Consider the following 17,746-nt stretch of genomic DNA (forward strand, 5'->3'; position numbering starts at 1 on the left):
AACGCAGGGGTTTGTTGTGATATGAATATTTGTATTTCTATAACCTTTTATCAAAACTTGCGGAGAGTAACATATTTCTTCTAAATTCTTACCTTTATTATGAAATACTGCATCTACGTTCTATTTCTACTCCATTGAACGTTAACTGATGTAACAACAGAAATAGGTCTTGTATTTGAAAGGTGCATATGGATTTTTTAATGACACTGCTATAAATATGTACTGTGAACTTATATCCACATGTTGCATAACGACGCAGTTCAAAATAACAAGACCTAACTTGATCTGATTTGAATTTAAACTTCTTGGTAGAATTTTAGAGCGTATTTGCGAACTTTACTCACGGTTTCTAAAAACATTGGGTAATAAGGCATTCAATAGATCTGTCACAAAAAGGTTAAAAGCGGTAATACATGAAATCTATTATTTTTGTTAAATAAATTATGTTTAAAGATGGTAACATCTACGCAATATGATGAATGAGAGAAGAAACGTTATGATATTTTCATTTTCCGTTATATACTGTTGGTCAAATATAACGTACTTTCTACCTGCATATATGCGAATTACTAAACACCGAAAGTGGGCTCCGCACTAGAATCAAACTCCAATTGAATGCAATTTATTAAGATATCTTTATATAACATTTTATTGCATTTAAACAAGAATGTTCATCAGAACTGATGCTATCCTGAAAAGTGGCTTACGCAAATAATGCTTTGAAATTATGGGACGGGTATTTTGGAACAAGCAAACCATTATTACGAACTGAGAACAATTCGAACATCTACATTAGCATTAATTCGTTGGAACATTTTGGAGGAATACGCATTTTTAAACAAAAATAACAGAAGGTCCTACGGGTACATTGGTTTCTTCAATATAAAATAAAAATCACAAATTGAATTACAGAAAAATTGATGTAGACTAAATGTAGATTAAATGTCAACAGCAGCAATGCAAACATATATGTCTATTTATGAATAGCGTCAATCGTATTAATAATAGTAACAGTTTGAATAACATGCATGGTTAGTAACTAACTCATGGTATTGAATGTCCGGAAAGCACTAGCTAACAACCCACCAAAGTAACATTCATCCATTATGTATACATGTTATATTTTAATTACTTTAACAGTACTGATACCCTCAATATATTCTCCACGCATACACGTTTCTGTATTGCATTGTCATTAAAACTGTAAGAGTTACTTCTTCCGTGGTCGAAAATCGAAACCATAGTGGTTCAGTTTAATGTAGCGGTTCACAATATTTTAACATTTACGTTAATATTATGTCTACAAAGTAGTTGAACTGTGTAGGTCTCCAAAGTTGCAAAACATTACGCAGTGGCATTCTCGCCCTACAGGCAAACCTCAAATATAAATTGTTAATTAATCTTCAATTTACAGGGCTTTCCTTTTGTTAAAAAAATAAACTTGGGTTTCATTGCAATCATTCTCCTGATTTGCAGTTTCCCGTTTAAAAGGGGCCCACGGTCGTTCAAGTTGAAGTTTTGCAGCTTTAAGGAATGAACCTGGGCAAAGCGGAGCATCACGTGACTTATTTCAGCCAGCCCCCCCTCCCCCCCCGGGCCGCAGTGATGTCACATCGTCAACCCAAACAGGCGCGAAAGCTGACCGGGTTCAAACTGACCAATCAGGAGAAAGGATTGTGAACAGTGACGGCGGCAGCGCGAGTGAAGCAGCAGCGCCTTCTGGAATAATCGGAGCGGAATCAGTGTCGGTTTGAATTCGGTTATTGGTTCAAAGTAGAGAGAAAACAGCGGAAGAGGAGGTAGGCAATGGAGACGGCTGGTATCTCATTTAGTGCGGGTGTGGGAGTATAGGCCGCATGACCAACGGCTACCCTCTTGGTTAGCACTGGCATTGTCTCTCCCACCCAGCCCAGTGTGTTTGTGCTGGAGGCCGGGGCTATACCGCTATACAGTCCGGCTAGCGAATCGCACCACCCCCTCCGCGCGCACCCCCCCCGCCCCCCGAACCTCCGGCTGCGGGCAGGCCATAGGCCTGAGCTGGCGCATGCGGCTCAGTTCCAGTGCGTGTCCGCTCGGACTCTTCGGCTTGACGGGGAGAGTATGCGGTGTTTTATCGCGATGCGATCCCCTTTTAACGCTTCCGTCAAATAAATGGCCGACGAAATGAGAGGATGTGCTTCGGGTTTGGGGATTCAGTCCGGAATTCAGCGCCAACGTGCAAATCAATTTGGCACGGCGGCCATTTTATTTGTCAGGCGCTGTTCAAATTCAATTTCCAAATATTGATGCCTTTCTTCAAGCAGCAATCCCTTCAATAGTTTTATACTATAATATTTAAAGTTGCCATATCAATCAGCTTTTACTGGTGATCATATGGCTAATTCGGTCATTGATAACCTGGCAATCATTCCATAAATCTAATAAAAGGGAAGCGTACAACTTAGTGTATTAATATTTCTTTTCTTCCACTGACACCATTTTGTTTATGGGCAGACAGCATCCCTGCCTGTTTCCCAGGCAGAGTGGAACACTGGTACAATTTAGCCTGACTAATATCCCTGCCCTATTTGACCTGGAGTGAGGTGAGCCCAGATAACTAAGCAAATAGATTCGACAGCTCGCATTAGTTTAACGTAGAAAATAATTCTCAGCTGCTTCAAAAGGATGCAAGGACATCAAGTTAAAGGGGAGTGATATTTGAAGAGGCGACCAAAAATTAGCAAAAGAAGTGGGTTTTAAAGGTGGAGAAGGAGCTGAAGAGGTGCAAGAATGATTTGAGCAACTGAAAAGGTGGCTGCCAACGGATGGAGTGTAAGATAAGGGGTCAAAGTCATAGGTGAATTTAAAGCAGTTTATTAAAAACAACAGTTTAGAGATAAGAGGCATAAGCTAGATGGGTAGAAACAGCATGTAACAGGTGAGAATTTTTGCTAGTCTCTGATCAGATGAGTCAAGGGGGTGGGGAAGCAGGGGAATAATGACCTCTGTGGTTGGTGGTGGCATCTTTTTGGCTTTGTCTTCTGAGTTATGCAGCTCTTCTCTGGGTTTCTTCCATCTGAAGAAGACTGTTGACTTCCTTTCTGAGCACCTTTTCATATACCATATTTCTGGAGGCTGTTGGATATGCTATATCGATCATTTGTTCGATCCCGTTTATCCAATCACTGAGAGATGGATACTCAGGGAAAACCCCACTCTGCCCGAAGCCATCTTGTGGCATGGTTTATCGCTTGCTAGGATACTGTTTAACCTTTACTCATTTGGTTTGGTCATGAAATCCAACCTTATCAGGTTTAGGAATGCCTTGTTCTAGAATCATGTCCTTTCCAAATATAACAGGCCTACTCTGTCCTAGGTTTGTCATCCTGGCTGCCTGCTATAGGATATTTCTTAGTAAGTGGGAGAGCCATCTATAATGTTTTATAAAAATTTATAAGGTTATTGGAAAGCCATGAGGTGAAATGGAGGCTGGAGGGGGTATAGATCTGGAGAAAGTTAGAGATACGGAGGGATGAGGCCATGGAAGGATCTGAACGGAGGTATGAGGATTTTAAATTGGGCTTTGGGGAAGGGAGCGTTTGAAGATTAAGTAAGGATGGGGATGGTGAGCAAGTGGGTTGGATGTGGGATTTGATACAAGCACCAAAGTTTTGGATGAGCTGTGGCTTGTGGTTGGGGGGCAGGGAGAAGCGGATCGAGAGTGCATTGGTAAAAGTCATGAATGAGTGTTTCAACAGCAGATTGTCTGATGTAGGGATGGAGGTTGGTGATATTACAGTGGGTGGTCCTTATGAAAGGTTATGGGGTTTAGATGCTTGGCTCAGTGTTGTATAGGATATTGTGGTTATTACACATCCCCGGTAGTGCTCCGGCTCGTACTTGAATAGTAGACTATGGGATATGACAAGCTCAATGATGTAACTGTGATTTATAGGTAGGGGGTCTCATATAGAGGGAGTGCTTTGCTGCCATTAACACCCCAAAAATGGATGTGATTGCTTTCCAGTGAACAGCTTTAAGCAAAATTTGTCTGAAACCGCTGGAAATTATATCCAGGGAAAGATCTGTGATAGGGTGAGGGGCAGGAGTAATTAAATGACAAAAGGGTCCCAGGCAAAGGGGGATAATAATGGGACAAATATAGAAACAAAAGATGAATCCAGAATAGGTATAAATTATAACAATAGAGGGGCAGAGAAACATGGGAAGTCTGTCAATGTGGAGAGAGGCTTGCTTGGCTGAGGAAAGGCAGGGTAGGCCTCAGAAGTGCACACCACCGCACTGCTGTGTACCAATAGGAGGTCCCCACTCCACGCACTAACCCACTCTCAGACCTTTGGTGCAATCCTTTATTACCAACATCTGTGTGAGAGAAAATGGGAGCGGTGGTCAAAATCTAATAGTAAGGCATTGTAAAGTGCCTAGTAGAAAGATGAGGTGATGTTCCTTGTTTGTGTTGAACTTCATTGAAATAGCTCAGGAAACCAAGCATGGAGAGCTGAGTGAGATGGAGACTTAAATGGCAAGCAAATGGAAGCTCAGGGTCACGTTTGCTAATGTAACACAGCCTTTCGTTTTTTAAATAAGTATATAGTTCTTGAAAACAATTTGTGCATTTAGTCAGGAAAATGGTTTCATGTTTCTGGAGCTACATGTAGTTACTACTATTTGGCACCTACATGCTTGGTTTATGACCTGTTGCTTTTATTATCAGTCATGTTACCAGGTTAAATGTTGTGGATGTGTGACAAAGCACAGGACACGAGCATTATTGTACCCATCTTTGATGAGAAAGCTTCCAGTCATTTTAGATGAGATTTTTTGAATTACGTAGTTTGTAGAACAAAATGAGTTGCATTTTATTCACTTCTACATGTTTAAGCAAATTGCCTTAATTTGCCTGAATAGCTTGTTACAGACAGGATTAATTATGAAGTATTTACAGTACAGAAGTAGTCCAACAGGTCCATACTGGTGTTGATGCTCCATACAAGCCAATTGATGTTACTGTACCTTGCACGACTCTGAGGTCTAAAGTTAAAGATATTAGATCGTAAGACTATGCTACTAACAATGTAACTGCATTGACAGGTATGGGTGGTGTCCCTACGGTTGTGCATTTTCACAACATATTGGTAATTTCATCTTTCATTGGAATTGACATTTATTAAGTATGATTCAGCTTTCATTTCACTTGTGCTCTGGCAGTTGGCTGGTTGTATGTGAGGGAGCCATTTTCAGTAGGTCATCACTGGATTTTATTATTTTTGGAAGAAAGAAGGCCAAAGACTCTTCATGTTTAAGGGAAACGTATAGTAGTCATTGTAGTTGATACTGCAATTGGAGAGAACACGAAGCTGGTGTGCTTGGTTGAACTTATTGCACACCTTGTCCTTGCTTCCCCCCCCGTACTGAGTCTATTTACATTAGACCAGTAGGAATTGTTATTGATGGTTATAACAAATCAATCCTGTCTCCTAGTTCTCTGATCAATGTTTTAAGTTTGTTAATGATTAGTACAGATTTTACTGAAATATTATATTGCTTATTTTCAGATGACTGGCTCAAATGAATTCAAACTAAACCAGTGCCCTGAAGATGGGATCTCTGCCATTAAGTTCAGTCCAAACACCTCTCAATTCCTGTTGGTGTCATCCTGGGACTGTACCGTCCGTTTATATGACATCACATCAAATAACATGCGCCTTAAGTACCAGCATTCAGCAGCTGTCCTGGACTGCGCTTTTCATGTAAGTAGGAATTTATTTTGTTGCTCAATTGTGATTTCCAGAGTCTGAAAACATTTTACCTAGTAGTGACATGAATATTTGTTTTAAGTAGCTGAATAACATTGCCATTTAGACTTCACTCCCAAACATCTCCGAAATCAGCCCTAGCCTAAGCCATATCTGTTTGTATACTGTACTCCATATAGGAATTTATGCCTATAGGTTTGCAATACTTTGTGCATGTATATAAATTAAACTGATAGGAGCAAATTTTAGTTTGATGATCCTATTTTCATTCTGCTTTTTAATTTATTCTTATTTTCCTCATTCCTTCTGTTTTCCTTTCTACTTTGTGTGCTTTCCCTTCTCCTGCCACATTCATTCAGTTTCTCCCCAGAGCATTGGTTACGCTTCCAGTATGAGCAATCGGTCTCAGCTTTGTGTCACTCCAGTCTAGGCTGTCACAATGTCAATGTCCTAGGAACCTAAATCCTTTCTTTCTCCAATTTCTCTAGCCAAAAATGTAACTTTTTTTCTTATTTTTCCTATATAGATAATCATGTGCATCAGGAGTAATCGAGATTTATTCCCCTTGAGATCTTACTCTTTAATGTATCTCATCAAAGATTTGAGCACAAAAATCTGGCTGACACTTCAGTGAAGTACTGAGGGAATATGCTGTCTTTTTGGATGAAACTTTAATTCGAGGCTCTGTATGCTCTTTCAGGTGTTTTCACAAATATTTTGTGAAAATGTCCCATGACATGGTGTTCTTATCGATATTTATCCCTCAATCAGCACTAAAAGCATATCATTTGGTCATTATCACACTGCTGTTTTTGGGGGCAGCAGTGACTACACTTCTTTAAAAAAGTTACTTTATTGGCTGAAAAGTGCTTTGGGTTCTGAGGTTATGAAAAGCATTATATAAATGCAATTCTTCCTTTTGTAGTTACATAAGTTTCCTCTCCAGGGCCTCAGTTCTATTTGTTTTGTGTTATGGGTTCCAATATGAATCAAAACTTGCTCCATTACCTTCTCAAATCTTTTGCACTCCATTCTATTTTTTAACCCTTGAACCCGAATGACAATGTACCATTCATGACTCTTGATTGCAGCTACAAAACATGTGTTTGCTCACCTAACAGGAATCTGCACAATCTCCAATGCATATACGTGTTCATGAAGTTGCCAGGATAGCATACGATATATTTATGGGGTCTGACTAATGCACCGAAAAGTCTTAGTATAAATTGGGGATTTGTTTTGTACCGTTCTTGTGTCCTGCTAATATTAAAGTGCTTAGATGCATTGCCTGAACATTGTAAGTAGTCAGCTATTATCCTGTTTAACACACAGCCATCATGCTAATTCATTTTCATTCAGTACACATTTATGATGTGTAACTTAACTGCTGTGCAAAAGATTTACATTTATCAATATTGAATGTGATTTGCTGTTTATTTCCCAGTTGAAAAGCTACTGCAATTCTTTTACTGCATCGCCTGTCTCTCATGATCTCCCCATTTTCATTAGTAAATTGACAAACGTATGTTGGTTTTGGTGGTCATATGGATTATGCATGTAGTTATTATAAGGTAGAATACAAACATGGCCAATTTAAGAGAACATAAGAAATAGGAGCCTGTTCTGCTCTTCAATAAGACCATGGCCAATCTTCTATCTCAACTCTACCTTCCTGCACTGTGCCCATATCCCTTGGTTTCCTTACCACCCAAAAATCTATCAACCTGTCTTGAATATACTTAACAGCTGAGCTTCCACCACTCTCTGGAGTAGAGAATTCCAAAGATTCACAGCTCTTTGAGTAAAAAAATTACTCCTCATTTCCTTATTCTGAGACTGTGACCTTGTATCCTAGATCTTAGCATCTATCTTAGGCATGGAATAAGTTAGTTAAACTCCTGTAGGCACAGGGATACCATGGCTTCACTCCTAATTTTCTTTTTCCATCGCCCCATTGTGTATCAGGTCTCTTTCTGCTGTGCTGCAAAGTCTATTTTGGAACGTTTATTTTCATTAGGAATTAAATTAATCTCTGGGCTGCTCCAGTACACCTCCAGCTGACTGCATTGTGACCCTAAAATGGTCTTGTAACAAGTCATACAGCTTTTAGAAATATGTGAAGCAAACTGAAACACCACTGTACTTGACATCTGATTTCAAGAAGTTATAGAGTCCTTTGTATTTCTTGGTCAGTTATTTTTCAGCATTTGGAGCAGTAATTTAATATTGTTAATCATTTTTTTTGGATTCTTAAATTCATGAGTTAGGAATGAGCTACCCAAAGTTTTCATTTTGAAGGATAAAGTGCAGAGTTTAAATGAATTCTTTACAGAATATGATAGTTTATAGTTATTCTGCAATATTGTACTTTTTTGGTAGAGTCAAGAAGGATTTTTTCTTTTGAAACATACTTTTAAAAGTCCAGGAGAACTACAAGGCCAGATGTTGCTACTTCACTGTAAATATTGGACCAATATTTGTTTTTATCAAAGTACCAAAGTAAGCTATATAGTAACCGTGTTTACTCCACCTGACCCCCAAAATAGGATCCAACACATTCATGGAGTGGCGGATTGGACCTTTCTCTGAAAATGCGTGATTTAAACACAGACCAGGGTGAGAAATGCTTGTATTAAACATGCTGTGTAAGGAGTTGCATGATGTTCTTGAAAATATTTTTATATAAATTATGCTCCCAAGCTTGTGAAGGTGTCTTTAGCTCAAAGAAAGTATTTCATCTGTTGTTTGAACTCTGTTTTAGTGATCTACCAAGCCTGACAGCAGAGTATATTAAACTTAGCATAAATAAAGCCTATAGCCTGTTGTTTCTTTTTAATATATCTTAATATTGTGCTCTATTTTCTATTTGTCTCAAACTGCCTGTGCTGATGTTTATCCTGTGTGTGAATCCTAATCTCATGCCCATTCAGTTCTAGTATCCCTTTATTTCTCTTTCCTTCAATCAGTGTTGACATTGTCTCTGCTTTAATAACTAACTTTGATTGCGCTGCATAGCCTCACAACTCTCTATGTAAAAGTTTTATGTTTTCTTTCTCTTCAATAACTTGCATTTACTCATCCATGTCCCATTGTTGTAGACTTCTTAAACATCGTGAACAGTCTGTTTCTATCTACTCGTTGCAATGCCTTCATAATTTTAAACACCTTTGACGTTTCCTCTTGTCTTTTGATTTATAATTTGATTGGTAGCCCCTGCTTCCAGTTGCAGTTTAGAAGTGCACCTCATTTGTCTAGGAATCTTTGGTGAGCTTGTAATGGGAAGATTTTTGTATTGAAAGATCAAGGGGTAATGATGGTACCTAATTTCACTCATTAAAAATTATCTTGTGTATTCTTTAAAGTTAGGATTAAAGGCCCTAGGTTTTCTTAATCTAATGGGAAAATTTCCTGATTGAAGAACTGCTGAGGATTGATTAAGTGGGGTCATATTCAGATTATGCTGGAGGAGAAGTAAGTTGAAGGGTGAACCAATCAAGCCTAAATCACTTTAAGAAGAAAACCCTGGTATGTTGAAGATAGGTTGCATTGCAAATACTTGGGGGTGAGGGGGTGGTGGGGTGACATGTCATGACTTAATTCTGGTCTGAGGGTTGTGCTTTGGAGGGGGGTAATCCTAGAGTTTGAACCTCATTCCAACTCCTGTCCCTGGTTTACATTTGACGCTTCCTATTATTGATGCTACTGAAATGGCCTAGGGCAACAAAGTTCATTGTTTTTAAATAAGTTCAGTAATTAAAAATCACATCACATTATTCTCTAATTTAAATAAAAAGGGAGGAGTTTTTAAGCAAGAAGCATTTAAACCAGAGGGGTTTTTATTTACAACTCATGGGACACTTGGTAACGTCGAAGCCTAAGTGATTTCATTCTATTTACCATGGTAATTCTTACCTGCTGCTTTGTTCTATTTGATAATGTGAGCTTTGAGCCTTGGGAACGGTTTTTGTTAGCTCAGTTAAGTTGCTGCATAAATTATGAATGAGCATTTGAACATTTTGATATCCAGCAAGACAGATGAAAATATATAACAATTTAGATCTTTTCTGGCATTTGAGACTCCATGGTATGCATCTGTGTGGCCTAAGGGTTGGAAAACATGGGCACCCCACATTAGACTCACCCATACTTTGAAGAATGTATCCCAAGAATCTTCCCACTGATAGTTATACTACAATAAAGGAGCTGCACTTTATTCCTATAAGGAGCAAACAGTCAGCTTTTTCTAGATGTAAGGCACAATTCAGTTAATTTTATCTTTTTTATAGAATCTATTGTGGGTTCGCACGATGCTTCAATTCGTTGTGTTGAATACTGTCCGGAAGTGAATGTTATGGTCACAGGAAGTTGGGATCAAACAGTCAAGCTATGGGACCCTAGAACACCTTGCAATGCTGGAACATTCGCACAGCCAGAAAGGGTATGCATTACCACTGTTTATAAACCAATGCTCAAATTGACTAAATAAATTTACAGAAATATATTGTAATTGTACAAGCTACTGGCATTGTTCACAATGTTAGCTGTTATCTCACAAGGCCTACCTTTCAAAGTGTAAGGTAGGATTGGATAATTATTAACTATTTTATATGAACTATGTTGTGATCGCTAGTAATTGAAGATGAAGGGGTGATCTAATTGAGATGTTTAAGTTGATTAAATGATGCCAGGAAGCACTTCTTCACACAAAGGATGGTAGAAATCCTGGAACTCATTTTCCCCCAGAAATTTGTTGAGGCTGGGTCAATGGAAAATTTTAAAACCAAGATTAATACATAAGGCAAGGGTATGAGGGTTATGGAGCCAAGGCAGGTAGATGCAGTTCCGAACTAGGGGTAGGAGGAGGCTATTTGACCTCTCAAGCCTACTCTGCCATTTGATAAGATATATCAGCTTATCTGATTGTGGCCTCCACTACTTTCCCATCTGTCTCCTATAACCTTTGTTCCTTTGCAAAACAAATCATCCATAATCTAATTGGATGGTGAAACTGGCTAGAGAGACAGATTTGTCCGACTCTTGTTCCTACGTAAAGTGATGTTGACATTCGTTTTGTTTTGCTACGTTGGCAAGCATCCATATGCCTATATCAAATAAAGAACACGAGTATAATTAAATGTACTCACATGTAAGTCTAGATAAAGACAAACTTTTTCCAGAGCTACTTACCTAATTCCATTTCAAAATAAGAAAGTCCTGTCTCCTTGGGCTGAATAATTTTGTAAATGAGGGAAAATGCTACGTATTTGAAATACAGGCAGCCCCTGACTTTATGGCATTCAAGTTACGACAAACGGCACTTAACGACTTTTATGAATTTTGACTTTCCCACGTCGGTTTTGACTCTACGACGCCAGGCCTTCGAACCTTGACGTTCTATGCCACCCATCTCCATGACCCAAGACCCTCAGTTGCCATTCTGACACCATTTTTACTTGGTGAATCTTTGTTTCCAAACATTTTCTTAACATTAAGCATTTCTTTGCCATAATAATGGCAGAAAAGTGTAAATCTCATGCAAGTGGCGTTGCTTCTTCTAAGAAACACAGAACAATTACTATGGAAACAGAAATTGAAATAAGTAAGAGGTCTGAGAAAGGTGAGATGCACACTGAAATTGGTAGAACTTTGGATAATCCGAATGATTATTGTGACCATCCTGAAAGACCAGCTAAGAATTCAGGAATATGTTAAGGGCTTGGCTCTTGTGATAACTAAGTGTGTTGGACTTATTGCTCCGGCTGAGAAACTTAATCATTTGTCAGGAGGACCAAATTCAGTGCTTTGCTCCTGTGAGTTTAGGTGTAATTCAGGAAAATGCTAGGAGTCTTTGTGATGATCTAAAGAAATAATGGGAAGAATTCTAATGCTGAGCCTTTTAATGCGAGTCGGGGGTGCTTTCTGCATTTTAAAGTCAGGGCCAATTTGCATAACATCAAGATCTCCGATGAAGCTGCCAATGCTGATGAGGAGGCAGTTCGTGCTTTTCCTGAGACATTGGCTGAATTAATTGAAGAGGGTGGGTATTGTGCTCGGCACATTTTTAATGTTGGTGAAACTGAGCTCTTGGGGGGGAAAAAACTGCTGTCAAGAACCTATATTGCTAAAGAGGAGAAATCCATGCCAGGGCACAAAGCTGCCTAAAGATTGGCACTGAGCAAAATTGTGAAATTATGCTGCAGATGACTTTAAACTTAAAACTTTGCTTGTGTACAATTTGGAAAACCCCAGGGTATTCGAGGGATATTCCAAGTGATATGGAAATCCAATCATAAGGCGTAGGCCAATAGAATCATTTTTGAGGGTTGATTTAATCATCGCTTTGTGCCAAGTGTCAAGGATTATTGCAGCAAAAACAATTTTACAGCTAAAGTATTGTTAACCCTCGACAGTACTCCTGGTCATCCACCTACCCTTGATGAAATGCATCCTGAAGTCAAAGTGGTGTTTCTGCCCCCCAGTACCACCTCATTGCTGCAACCCATGGACCATCCTTCAAGGCCTTCTATCTTAGGTGCACATTTGTCCAGGCCATCAGGGCAACTGAGAAGGAAGGTGGACCAACTCTGAAGGAATTCAGGAAGGGCTTCAACATTTACCATGCAGAACATTGGCGAGGCATGGAATGAAGTCAAACAATCAAATTTGATTGGCGTTTGGAGAAAATTGTGTCCGGAGTTTGTGTCTGACTTCCAGAGTTTTACAGACACTGTTGAAGAGGTGACCAAAAATGTTGTTGAAATGAGCAAAGAGCTCAACTTGGATGTTGCACCAGAGGATGTTGATGAGTTGCTGGCATCACATCCTGAAGAATTAACTAATAAAGACCTCATTGAATTGGAACAGCAAAAAGTAGCAGAGGAGGAAGATGCACCCACTATTAATGAGGCTCCTCCTCCTCGTAAAGTCTTGATAATACAAGTGTTGGCTGAGGCATTTCAATATTTGGAAGCTGCCATGTCCCTGTTTGAGGAACATGACCCCAACATTGAACGCAGTGCATCAGTAAATAGGGGCATATACAACATATACAGAGAAATTTACAAGGGAAAGAGGAGAACATCTGGTCCAAGCATTCCTGGATACTTTCTTTAAGAAAGCAGACAAGACTCCGGAAAAGCCTGCAGCCAAAAACCCTGAAGACTCCAGCCAAGAACCTTTTCAAAATGTCCAACCAAGAGCCCTTCAAAAAGTCCAGCAAAGCCACCTCAAAGAAGTCCTTCCAAATCACCTCAAAAACCCCTGGAAACCTCACCCAGTCAGACGCACCCATGCTGAAGACAAGCTATGTTTTTAAAAAAAAATTAAGGCTTTAAAATTTGTCCATGCATTTTAGATCATTTGTAGGTAGGGATAATGTATAGTACTGTACTATATTGCTATATGTATTTAGCTTATTTGATTTTATATCAATGATAGTTATTTAACGTAAATACATTAATGTTGCTATATTACTTGTCTGTAATTGATCTGAGTACAAAATTGTGTTATTTTGGTGAAAATAGGGTTTTGGGCCTTGGTTGAAGGACCAATCCCCCATTTATAACATCGCTCTTAAGGGAAAAACGGTTCCGAGTTACGATGTTTCGACTTAAGGCATGGTTTTCAGGAATCAATTGTGTCGTAAGTCCAAGGACTGCCTGTAAAAACAGAAAATACATAGTCATTCAACATCTTAAGAGTAAATGCTTTTGGTGTGTGCTGAAGAAGGCCATTGTATCTAAAAGATTAAAGTGTTTTTCTCTATGCATTTTTGCTTTTATAGCCATTTTAACGAGTTGAGAAAAATCTATGTCTTTGCTTTGGAGGATAGGGGGGATGTTGAACTTCAGCCCTCTGTCATTTTAAGTAGATTATGTACTTCTAGGCAGCTGAGTATGCAGGTATGTTGCTACATTATTTTCCAAGCCTGGATAGGAAATTTTCAAACGGGGTCTGATATTGTGAAAAATAGAAAGGCATTTTCACTGTGGAACAAAAAACATTACCAACATAGAGTTGCATTTTCATGGTCTTTGATTTTGACCAAGTAATTTTAACATTTGATTTGCCAAGTTGTATATAGGTGAGGTTCAAATCTTGTAGATATAAGGCTTATATGGTAATGTAGGTATATCTTGGATAATTCTCACCTTAAGCACCCTATTATTACTGTATTATCTACTGCATTATCTACTAAGTGGCCGTGAAGCCACCCCATCACTCTTGCTTAATTTTTAGTAAGATCTTAGTTTAAAGAAAATAGGTTGTGGTGAATGAGAGTATGATTTATAGCATGTTAGCAAGCAAGAGCTAGTGATGAATCTGTGACAGAATGGAGTGGAACAGACAGGCATTGTCGATGGAGCTGTTTATTGGTTCACTGGGGTTCATTATGGCATCAGGTTTTTTATCTGAGTGAGTAATACTTCTCCTGATGAATGTGTGCACAAGAGTAGACTGGCAGAATCTGCATGACCCATCAGCTCTGCTGCTTGATTTATGAGTGCTTAGGAGTTGGGAAGATCACACTTGCAGTGCAAAAAGTACCTGACAACCAGTATTTCTAAAGAACAGCAATTTGACCCTGAAAAGATAATTTTATATTTGTGGAATGCTGTTAAATATTTCCATTATGATTCATTAATAGATTTTTAAAATAAAAATTCAGTTTTGTTCATGATGATGCTTCAGGCTTAGCCTATGTGAATGTCTCAATCTTTATTTTTGCTGTTTTAAAAATGATTTGCTGGCTAGTGCTTTTCATTTCCTGGTTGGCTGTCTGAGAATTCTTCAATGTGATTTGCTGCTCATATAATTTGATAACATCACTGCAGCCCAGCACTGGGGATTCCCATTAAACAATATTGCAATCAATTGTACATCAAGAGGTAAAAGTTCTTGCCACTGAGATCAGGTCTCTGAGGCTTCCTTTGCGGTCAGCGGGGAGCGCCCTTACTTTGTTGTTCACCACAAATTCTGGGCTATCATCTTTAGCAATGCTTCCATCTAATATCTCAGCTTGCTAAATAACTATTTTGACATTTTTCTGCATAATGGCACCAAAAAGGAAATATAATTTTTGGCAGTTAACAAATATGCAAATTCCAAAAGACATTCAGTACTTTTTTTATTCGTTCATGGGATGTGGGCGTCGCTGGCTATGCTACCATTTGTTGCCCATCCCTAATTTCCCTTGAGAAGGTGGTGGTCAGCTGCCTTCTTGAACCGCTGCAGTCTGTGGTGTAATTACACCCACAGTGCTGTATGAAAGGGGGTTCAAGGATTTTGATCCAGTGATAGTGAAGGAACCACGATATAGTTCCAAGTCAGGATGGTGTGTATCTTGGAGGGAAACTTACAGGTGGGGTTCCCAACTTAAAAGGGTTTATCTGTGCTGTTTCATTTAATTGATGTGCGCCATTGGGTAAAATCATGTTTTATGTGCTTTTAATTATACTTCAGCGCTGTTGTGTCTAGTTTATTTTTAAGATTCTCCCTTTTTATGAATCTAGCTACCTGTAGTTGATGATAAAAGTAATGCTGCAGAGAATACAACAGTCAGTGCAGCTTAGACTTCCATTGGGCTGGTGAATTTTGTTTCTGGGATCTTACTTTTTAATATATCGCATTTGTAAGCATTTTTGTCTGTTATGAGACATTAGTTCAGAAAGAGCTTAATTTAAATTTGTACATGCTTCATGCCTTTATCAAGTATGCAATGTTTTACATCTCCATGGCTTTGAGAATAATGTGCTTCTCAAATGGTCATTTTTTCACATAATATTGATGGGTTTGATTTATGAATTGTGTTAATGCATTTGGCTGGAGGTGGTGTGAAACACCCTTATTGTGTGCAGTCTTATGGGCCACATGTAACCCTTGGGATATGTCAATTGACTCTTAAGCCTGGACAGTTCGGTCCTATTTGCATGGTATTTATTATTCTCTAGCATGTCCAGGTTTTGTGGGTGTGAAAGTTTGGAAGGGGTTGTTTTATAATGTTTTTGCCTCACATTTGGACAAATTTTAATCTGAATAAATCAGGATTTGCTGCTCTCAACAATTTGCCCAAGATTTTTATCTGCAGCCACAGTTTACCTTGTTCTTATTCATTTTCATGTCACAAATTGTTGGTACTGTGCGGCACTAAGTGATTTAGGATTTATTCACTAATGAGAGAATTTCACAAAAACTGATCCTTTCCAAATTCCAGGTAGCACAATTTACGCAAAAACAAGCAATGACTAAGTATTGAGTGCAAGTTGAAAGCAGTTGACTGGGCTGTAAGACCAAATTGCCACGGCTGAATGACTACAGTTTGCACATCATGGCGTAGATAATTTATGGGGATCAATATGCTCTTGGTACTTGATGTACTGGAGGGAGGTAGAACTGAAGGTAGATAAAGGGGCTGGTGTCCTCCAGTTTGTATGCTTGTAGAGAATGAGAATCACTTTGCTAAATGTGCTCAGTCAATAGTTTCAGCGTACTGCTTTCTTGGATGCCAGGATATGACCGAGCTTAAATGAAAGACTGTGCAGAGGGAACCTCCTCCACAATTGGCGATAATAAATTTCAGTTTTAATTTATTGAAAGTTATGACTGTTTGAGCAAAGCCTTTCACCTTCAGTAGAGGATATCTTGATTAGGTCAATTGGGTTGTGCATTAAAGTATTAAAAATGAGAAATATTTGTTACAACGTCAGTTCCTTCTCAGAGATGCCATTCACATTGCAGGGTAACTCTAATACTTAATTTTGAAATTGATTTAACACCCAGTTTTAAATGGGAAGGTTGAAGCTATTTTGGTCTTTTTGTTGGGAGGCTGTTTCTTAGTGTCCTGTTTAGGCAGGCTTTTAAAAAATATAATGAAAACAAGAAATAAGAGCCTTTATGATATATATGATGTATTTATATATTTACCATGTATGATTATGGCTGATCTATCTCAACTCCATCTTCCCACACCATCCCTGTATCCCCTGAATTCCCTTGGTACTCAAAAATCTATTAATCTCTGCCTTGAATATACTCGATGCCTGAGCATCTGCAGGTAGACTTTCATTGGTTCCCATGTGGGAACTTCATTTAGTTCTACAGAAGTTTAAAATATCTATCCTTTTTTATTTCTTTCAATCTGTAATCTAAAGATTCCTATCTGGAAGTTTACACTGTTAACATTAGTTTTGACTTGCAGTCCTATAGAAATAAAAGCACTTACTTTAGATCAGAACATTTGATCTGGCATTCTGACATGTGGCCCTTGAGAATCATCTGGAGTTCTTACCAAAACCTGCTTCCCAGCTTATTTTGGGCAAAGTAATTGTTCCACTAATTTGTCCATCACCATATCAGTCAGGATGGAAGCATAATTTTTATTGTGTAGGTATCTTGGGAATCCCAAGTTACTGTGGCTTGGAATTTTCTCAGGCAGTTTTGCTGGAGTGTGTCTGGATGGGAGTCCACCCTGCTGCGATCCTAACTCTTCTTTCTGTGTCAGTGCTTTTTCAGTATTGAGGGCAGACTCCGAGTGGCATTACTGCCTGCAAGTTGGATTCTGGTGCTGGCAAGTTAGTGGGGCACCATCTGCAGGCAGCACCAAAAGGAGGAGCAGGAGCTGTTCATGGAGAAACTCAGCTCTGAAAACTTCAGCTGCCTGCAGCTGTTTAAAAAAACAGTCTAAAAAGGCTATTTTTGACCTGAGTAAATCTTTAATGTTGAGTCTCAAGGTGTACAGGAGCCCATTAAAAGGCTCTTCCTCTCCATTGTTTGAAGGGACTGGTTTAATAGCAGTGTCATAAGGTCTGCTGTCACCTTTTGTCCTGTTGATTCTTGAGGTTGACAGGAGTAGTGGTGGGAAATGTGCTTATCAGCCAATTTCTTGGACAACCAGCTAACTTTCCTACAATGGGGCAGAGAAAGAAATTTTAGATTTTCAATGGCTGAGTTGGAGATTTCTGTTCTGTGCCATTTCCATTGATTTTTCAGCT

General features: G+C 38.9%; 1 protein-coding gene across 2 annotated transcripts in view; it reads left to right on the forward strand.

The window, feature by feature from the left end:
• Positions 1–1,663: 1,663 nt before the first annotated feature.
• The window catches only part of bub3 (BUB3 mitotic checkpoint protein), a 36,407-nt gene continuing 20,324 nt past the window's right edge, over positions 1,664–17,746 (forward strand). Inside the window, exons 1-4 of one of the 2 annotated variants that reach the window (XM_078564821.1) lie at positions 1,664–1,799; positions 5,556–5,750; positions 8,303–8,372; positions 10,043–10,194. In XM_078564821.1, coding sequence (XP_078420947.1) covers positions 5,556–5,750; positions 8,303–8,372; positions 10,043–10,194 — 417 coding nt within the window. In that variant the 5' untranslated portion in view covers positions 1,664–1,799. The other variant, XM_078564822.1, reaches the window with a different exon arrangement.

This window comes from Cetorhinus maximus, chromosome 20 (genome assembly GCF_964194155.1).
Source record: "Cetorhinus maximus chromosome 20, sCetMax3.hap1.1, whole genome shotgun sequence".
In the NCBI taxonomy this organism is placed as follows: domain Eukaryota; kingdom Metazoa; phylum Chordata; class Chondrichthyes; order Lamniformes; family Cetorhinidae; genus Cetorhinus; species Cetorhinus maximus.